General features: G+C 35.9%; 1 protein-coding gene across 2 annotated transcripts in view; it reads right to left on the reverse strand.

Moving 5' to 3' along the window:
- The window catches only part of KCNIP4 (potassium voltage-gated channel interacting protein 4), a 204,670-nt gene extending 196,262 nt beyond the window's left edge, over window positions 1-8,408 (reverse strand). The window contains exon 1 of one of the 2 annotated variants that reach the window (XM_085307494.1): window positions 8,216-8,408. In XM_085307494.1, coding sequence (XP_085163620.1) covers window positions 8,216-8,315 — 100 coding nt within the window. In that variant the 5' untranslated portion in view covers window positions 8,316-8,408. The remainder of the gene's footprint in view (window positions 1-8,215) is intronic. The other variant, XM_085307495.1, reaches the window with a different exon arrangement.
- Window positions 8,409-8,469: the final 61 nt, after the last annotated feature.

The raw sequence follows: 8,469 nt of genomic DNA on the forward strand, positions 1-8,469 counted from the left end.
TTTTTTTTTTTTTTTTCATTATCTCTCACTATCAACAATGAAAAGATAATTGCTGTTGGCCTGCTTTGGATGATCCAAGTTTTTCCTGCTTGAAAAATGGTAATTTGGGGGCTGCTGACCCAGAGAAGAAAGTGTGCCTGGAGAAGCATGTATTTTAATGCTTCTATAGTATTATCAGAAAGTAAAAATAAGTGCTATCAGAAATAAAGACTGGACAACCAAAATTTTATAAATGATTTCTAGAGATACCACTAGAGGAAAATGACTGCAGAAAGCAGAAAAACAGAACTGTTTACTAGATTAATTCACCTGCCTCAGCAGATTTAGGCTGGATTTAGGCATTCAGTTTGGCTAAACTGAATTTCTTATTGGATGTTGAACAATTCATCTACTGGGGAACCAGTTACCAGATRAATATGGTAGCTGATAACTAAAAGAATTCTCTTGTAAAAAGAGATAGCTATAACACAAGATCTTCCTTGTAATATTAGCAAGATGTGCAACCATTTGTAAACYTGAAGAAATCTGGGCAGAGAATTCAGTAAGAAACCACCAGGCAATATGAAAAATTATAACAAACTACATGACAGAGCTGTCTAGCACATGTTCACTGGTGATASTTAATCTTTTTACATTGATAAAACAACACATAGGGCTAAAAAGATTTAGCAAATTTAGCAGACCTAATGAGGCAACTGAAGAAATAAAAAAATTCAAGTAAACCTTACCCCTCAAGCAAGAGCATGAGAAGGTAAAATAACTGGAAATAAATCATTTTTATATATATATGTGTGTGATTACTGTAACGCTGATTCACATGGTTCTACCTGAACTGGATACAACAGAATGCAGAGGCTGAGTATAGGTCAGAGATTAGTCAAAGTAACTAGCAGAGTGTTTGACTTAATCATAACGCAAAGCTCATAATCACAGTACAAGGACCTACCAAAGCTTCGTTAGGGTTTTTGACAGGATCCTATTAACCCACTGAATCAAGGCACAGAACAGAATGATTAATGTAATCTGTGACATTAATCACGGATTCAGCAGTTTGAAATCTCAGGAAATAAAAAATTTCATGAAATAAAAAAGAGAAGAGATACTGAGCTTAACTTTATATTCTTAAATATCCTTATACTAGAAAGACCTGGAGTCAAAAGTGGATTGGAGTTATCACCTGCCTAAGAGCCAGAGTTGATCATCTCATTGCTTTCTATGTGAGCAGACTGACTGCAGTTCATAATTCAAAGTGTATCTCTCCTCAAACCTATATCCATATTTCTTTTGGTGTGTCAAAAAGCCTAACTTTCTGAAGCTGAGGAATATTTTGAATGAAGGGAAGGGATGGGAAAATTAGACCAAAGAAATGTAATCAAAACAAGAAATTATCTAAAAGCTGCATTAGATGGCCAAAAAACAGCAGCAGAAAGGAAGAGACTGTGAAATAATTACTACTTTCCTTATTGTCTTTGGAAGAAGTCTAGTTCTAGATTCACCCCATCTATCTTCAGACAGCCCAATAATTCCCGTAAGTTTAAAGTATAGCTGACCAGATGGAAAGATCCCCCTCAAAAAAAATAAAAAAGATCACTTGTGCTCACTTGCTCTCTCTTTTCTTTATTCAAACAATACTACGATTCAGTGAAAAYATTATAAATTCTTCATAAAGGCAAATGCATGGAAGTCATTTCCCTGTGATATACAGGAGATTGGAACTCATGATCTCATACTTCCTTTTCGCTTCATGAACAAACCTATAAGACTTACTACTCTCTAAGCTTCATTTTCCTGGTATATGCAAAGGAGATAATTCTATGTACTGTTATAAAGCATTTTGAATTCTACAGAAAAAAAAAAGTAGAGGAAGTATTATTAATACTAATATATTTCTAACTGGCATGGATAGATGCAGTTCTTTCTCCTAATCACTGACAAAACTATATGCTTAGAAAATGCTTACTCATCTACTTAGAAGACCATGAAACTAATATATGTTAAAATTTTCTCTTAAAAAAATCTATAACATCAATTTAACTTATATTACTTTTATAACTAAAAAAATAAAGATTTATTATGTGGCTATTTCAGCCTAAAGTACTGAAAAGTAATAGTCTTAAAACTTGGTATGAATTGTGCATGTTTCAGTTTCTACCACTCACATTTACTGACAGCTAAACTACAGGTTAAAAGTAAAAAAAAAAGTCAATAAATGTATCCAGAGGGCATCTGTATATTTTCATTAAAAAGAAATTCAACTTTGTGGAGAAAAAGTAAAAGTAAAGTCATTTATGCGCAAAACGATAGGCAAACACTATGCTGTATATAATCTTCTTTTTCCAAACACTATGCTGTATATAATCTTCTTTTTCTTGTGGTGGCTTTTCACAGTAGCAATGTAGCACCTACTTTTTAAAAGTAAAAGTAAATAAATTAAATACATACAAAATATAAATTCTATCTTGAGCAGTCAGTAGGATGTAAGGGAAACAAATGGTAGAAATTGACTCCTTGAGGGAGAAGTTATTCTCATACTTCTATAATCACAAAGAAATAAAACTGAGCARTAAGATTCTCTTATTCTTCCATTGCAGAGGCAACGTTCACTAATTCAAGGTCTCATCCCAAGTGAGATAACTCTTAATCAAACTGCAATAGGAATCAGGCCCTTGTGTTCGCACTGGAAATAGACCACCACTATTCGAGATTCCTGTGATAAGCAGCCTGCTTGTCTGAGTGTTGTTATTTTATTTTTTTTTTAAAAAAGGAAAGTTTAATTATAAACCTGTAAGTTTGCAAGATGTACTGTATTGGTAATTCGGAGGGCAGCGCTCTTTACCCACTGCTTATGACATGGGAATCGGGGTAGAAGAATTCCAWACCATTCCCAACCCTCTGTCGCTTCTGAGCGGCCAGGCTCAGCGTGGGACGGCAGAACCATTTACCTCTCCGACATCCTCGCTTCACTTGCGGTTACTGTGTTTGCCTCCTTTTGATCTCTGTGGAKGCAAAGCACTAGAGAAGCACACTGTCATCAGGAATGACAATTAGTTTGATGAAAGAAGCTCTTCAGCAGACACTGAGCTGAGGCCAGGAGAAGGTTTTTCAGCAACAAAGGCAGAGCTTTCCCGAGATGCTTCCCACCACACAGCTTAAAGCAAGGATCCAAGGGCTGACAGCATCTACTGCAAACTCTCTTGGCTAGCAAACTTCTTTCTTTRTTTACCTGTTTCTATCTGAATGCAGGACCTGAGGTTTCTGGTACGAAAATAAATAAATATATACATATATATATATAAATAAAAACAGGGAAGAGAGCTTTCCTTTTATTCATCCTGTCCTGGTCTGCTGGCCAGTCATGCAGCACGCACATGTTGGTCAGCCGCTCACATGCATAGCCTGAATTCAACTACAGCACGTCTCTGTCTACAAGTGACTTACTAGCACTGTGTTTGCAGCAGAAACATTTAGTTAMGGAAAACTTCACTGGAGTTCTCCATTTAAATTTCTATCTACCGCTCACTCAAGTAGTTGTTTCAACAGCTGTTTTAATTCAATTTATCTTGTTAAATATGAAGACATAATTGAACAAATTATTTCTAAGGAATGCCCAAAATTGCCCATATTACATTCTCTATCATCTTTCTTCTTTTGCACACTTTCAACTATATCTAATCATTTCRCGTATCAACCTATGATTGCTTTCGTACTTCATAATTCTGCACATAACTCTTTTTGACATCAAGAAGAAAGAGTATATCACATTGATCCTAAGAAAGGCAGAATGGTAGAAAAGCCCTGTGTTTACTACATGCTATTTTTGGTATGAAYTACTGGTGATTGCAAAGCCTCCAAAATGAGTATTTGTCTGTTTCCGTCCGCGGACATCACGCTGAAGAAGGGCTTCACTGTGGAAGTGCTGAAATTCCCAGCTGATCATAGCTTGGATGACAAAACAACTTCAGTGGCTGCTAATGTCAGAGCAGCCACAAGTGACTAAACTGTCATTTCCAGGTACGTACAGTCCTTGCTAGAAGGAGCACCAGGACATCTGCACTCACCTTGAACAACTCCCTATGCGCCCATGGTTTTGTTCTGCTTTCTAGCTGACAACCTGGAACTTGTCAATAACCAGGATCATTAAAATGGGATAAGAAGTTTGCCAGGTAACATCAATCAAGTGATTCAGTAATTATGTCAATTGTTATAATTTTAGCTGTAAAGTTCCATACAAACTACCACCTCCACTCTCCAGGCAACTAAAGAAGCTGTTTTAGACACCATTCTTGATACTATCATATCAGATAGATAGGAGTAATACAGGAACATGGAAGACACGTTTCACAGCAATGTGTATGACTACCTCTGTTCCAGTATCCTGTTCAGCTTCATTAGAGGAATTAATTGCTATGAATATTTTCTATCACTCATACACTTTACTTTTCTTCTCAGAACCATAGCTCTAATGGTGWAGGTTTTAAGGAAAAGTGGGTTACTTTATAATTTATCTGATTACTAAGTAATTTAGSTTTTGAAAAAACATCCACATTTTCCAAGAAACATTAGCCCTTTTAAGGTAAATTGTGTCCTATCTGTTGATGCTTCAGTCACTCTGTCGCTAATCATTTACCCTGAATAACTGCAGTCAAGGGAAGATATTCACATTCAAAYTTCTCCCATATGTTGATCAAGTTCATATCATATTTACATATGAAGATCACAATCCTTTCAAATGACTACTAAAAGTACAATAAACCATATAAACTGATATCCTGAATATAGTATAATCATAAGATGCTAACATGCTACATATTTTATTTCCTCAGTTCTTGTATCTAGTTTTAACTGTGAAAAACTCTTGTAAAAACTTACCATACAAAAAGAAATATAATTAATTTTAAATCTATTTGTATGTAAGTGTYAACATATTTGCCCCATCAGGAAATGTTTTATGTATAAGATATTACAATACTAAAATTTTAAAAAGTAAAGTTTGTTTAGGAGACTGTAACCTAATTTAMAAAAGGTTAAATATTCAACCTGGAGACAAAATCTCTGCAATCCACGACCCACAAAACTGTTTTGTTACTTATCACTTTAGGAGCTGTCATACAATATTAAAAACATCTATTTGAAAATGCTTCTTCTATAACAACAGAACCACTCAGCAGTTGGAAGCAACTGGGCAAAACCACAGAAAGCACACTGTTACCTGAGTGGATGCAATACATTGGAAAATAACGTTTAACCTAGAGATAAAGCCTCTGCAATCCACAACCTACAAAAGTGTAGAAAACTATTCTGCTACTTATCACTTCAGGAGCTGTCATACAATATTAAAAACATCTACTTGAAAATGCTTCTTCTATAACAACAATAGAATCACTCAGCAGTTGGCGGCAACTGGACAAAACCACAAAAAGCATATTGTCACCTAGTTCAGTACATYGAAAAGGTAAAATAAGCAAGAATATCCGATTTTATTCAGTTGATGCTTTATTMTTTTCACATATACAATGTCCCTGCATGTTGTGATTATACACAATTTGTATTAAAGAGACTATTACTCACACTTGTAATAGTTACTAAGACACTAAAATGAGGAAAGTGAGATTTTGTTATTGAGTTAATGAGATTTGCACCTGATTCTTTCGAATTGTGAACTAGTTCACGAAGTTCAGAATCATGATAACGCAGGGTGGGAAGGAAGACAGTCAGCTTCGAACTTTTGGTATCAAGACAGGGGCTAATTCTGAAGGCTACATCTCTCCATAAATTTCAATATAAGTTAGAGAGTTCAGATTTAGCATCCTGCTTTGTGTCCACTGTACTATAGATTATTACACAATCTGTGGGTTGTTTTCAGATAAATGTAGGTTGTATTTTATATGCCATATACTGTAAAATCATTGGTTAGTACGAAACACACATATGCAGGGACATATGACTCCTAGGGACAAAAAAACGAAAGGAGATATCACCTAACCAAAACCAGACAACCTTACAATAAATGACATTTTTCAGAAAACTCCCATAAACATCTTTACTGATTTATGGAAAAGTAGTTTGAGTACACTTGTAAAATTAATTTTTTCTTAACATTCTACTTAAAAGTTTCTGTAATATTTGCACAATTTTGTGGTGCATTTATTTTTGATTTTACATGGGTATAATTGAGTAGACTGGATACTTATAAAAATGAATAACAAAGAATATTTTTTTCATTGCACTAGTGAAAGTTTATACATTTTTCTTGTATTGCGATTAATTCAGATCTTTAATCCTCAAGTTTATGAAGTACATGAGTAACAAACCTGCACTGCTCCTAAACTACAGGGAAGTAAATTCATAAGCACGTGCTATCTAAACCCTGTTTTCATACATCATGGTTTGTATCTACTGTTTGATTTCCACATCACATGCCTTTCAGCATCCGTACCACTCGAACACCACAGAGGAACGACTGGGGCACAGTCATCTTCCTGCGGCTTCACTTAGCTGGCGTGCTGGAGAGCTGTACTACATGACGCAAGATGTAACTTTGCAGAGTGCACGCACACGCAGACCGACAGTTTTGTGGCCTCTGAAGCAGACAAAATAGACAACTGCACAACTGACTTATTTCTTACAGAAATCTGACCACCACTTACAAGCAGCTCCCCTATATTTCTAATTTGCTTTGCAGAATCGCTTTTTCCAGCCACATACACATATATAAAGCAAGTACTGAATTTTACTATGAAATCCAACTGGATGCGAGAATCAGACTCAACAGAACATACAGAAACATGCCAACCAACCTAAAAAGTAAATATTCTTTTTTTCAGACTCTGCAACATCTAATGCTGTTGATAACTTTTATCACAACAATTCTGGAGTCAATTGACATTTCTCTTTACTATTTAATAAAAAAAAAAAGGAAAAAGAAAAGCAGAAATTAACACATTCAAAAAGGAAGCTCTCTGGTGTCTTTCAAACAATATAATGCACTCTATAGTAGATAAACCATGCATTTGCTAACACATTTTTCTGAGAGCCAGCAGGGTTTTCAGAAGCTATAATTAATACTAGTAAGTCCACACATTTCAAAACACAGCCACACAGAGAGAGAAACAGTTCTGAGTGAACTTCCTTATTCAAAATCACTTTACAAAAAGGACTGCATTTCTTGAAAGGGTTATGTAAAGCAGGATTTCTTTAATTCTTTCCATAAGGGCAAATTTTGCTTAGATTCTTACTTGTTAACACATGACACTACAATCTCTCTGTCAATAAAGTTTCCCATTTCRTAGGTATAAGTATATACACTGTGCTCAAAGGCTAGCTTACAAGAATATTTGAGAATACAGTATTTCTTTAATATTTGAGAAACAGAGACTATGTCAGTCTGGAACCTGAACACACTGAACATCAGTATGTTATCACCCATGTTGCAATCAGTTTTTTTTTTTTTTTTTTTTCTTAATACTCTACTCATAAGGTAAGAATAACAGTGCTTCCAGAAATCAGGTAACAATAATATGCCACTAGCTTTAAGTAATAAAAAAGCATGTGAAATACAGCTTATTTCCAATTTTACTGTGTTGTACACAAATTATACTGCTAAGAAGAAAGAGGGTTTGTCCAAGATAAACAAAGCATCAAACATGAAAACTTGCCCTTGATTGTCCTAAGTGAACATTAAAGTTGGTTATTTTGAATCTGAGCATTGTAGTTATTTTTCCCAAAGCATATCTAAAAATTTTAACTGTAAATTAGATATTCAACAGGTTTTTGAATACTATAAAATATGTATATACACACAGATAGATATTTTAACAATTCCAGCCCAGATGAACAGTTCTTATGAATAGGTTATAAGACAGTTTTATGGCAAAATAATCATATTTGCATGTTAACATTCTGCAGTCTAGTTTGGCGCCTACTGCTTCAGATTTACAGATGTAAAACAGGAACAACATATGCAGATTTTAAGGAATTTTTCTCGGTTTAACCTCTAAGTTTACACTTGTGAAGAAAACATTTCAACGGCTCTGATRTTTTTCCTGTGAAAGAAAATCATCACAACTTCAACACTAACAACGAGCAGCTACTGACGTGCACACCGGCGTCCAGGTGACTCTGGTAGGGTCTTACCTCTAGTTTACCGGGGCCCCTTGCACCACTGCAGGAGAACTGAAAAAAAAACCAGCCGGCACTAGCAAGCACGCTCCCTTACCTTCCAAACCTGCTTCAATCAGCCCAAACTGCTCCAGCACTTTAACGAAAAGCACAATCACGATCAAAACTGCTATCATTTCAAGCCCTTCCAAGTTCATGATGAGTTAGGTCATGGTCTGACCACAGCCGCTGAGGAAAGCGCTCTCCCGCCGGGCTTCCTTCGCAGAGCCATTAAACTACGCGGGGCGGCAGCTGCGGGGCGAGGGGCGCGCCGGGGGCAGAGCGGGCGAGCCGGCGCGCCCCGGCTCCGCC

The sequence above is a fragment of the Rhea americana genome, unplaced genomic scaffold (genome assembly GCF_003343005.1).
Source record: "Rhea americana isolate MKP2758 unplaced genomic scaffold, rheAme1 scaffold_26, whole genome shotgun sequence".
NCBI lineage: Eukaryota > Metazoa > Chordata > Aves > Rheiformes > Rheidae > Rhea > Rhea americana.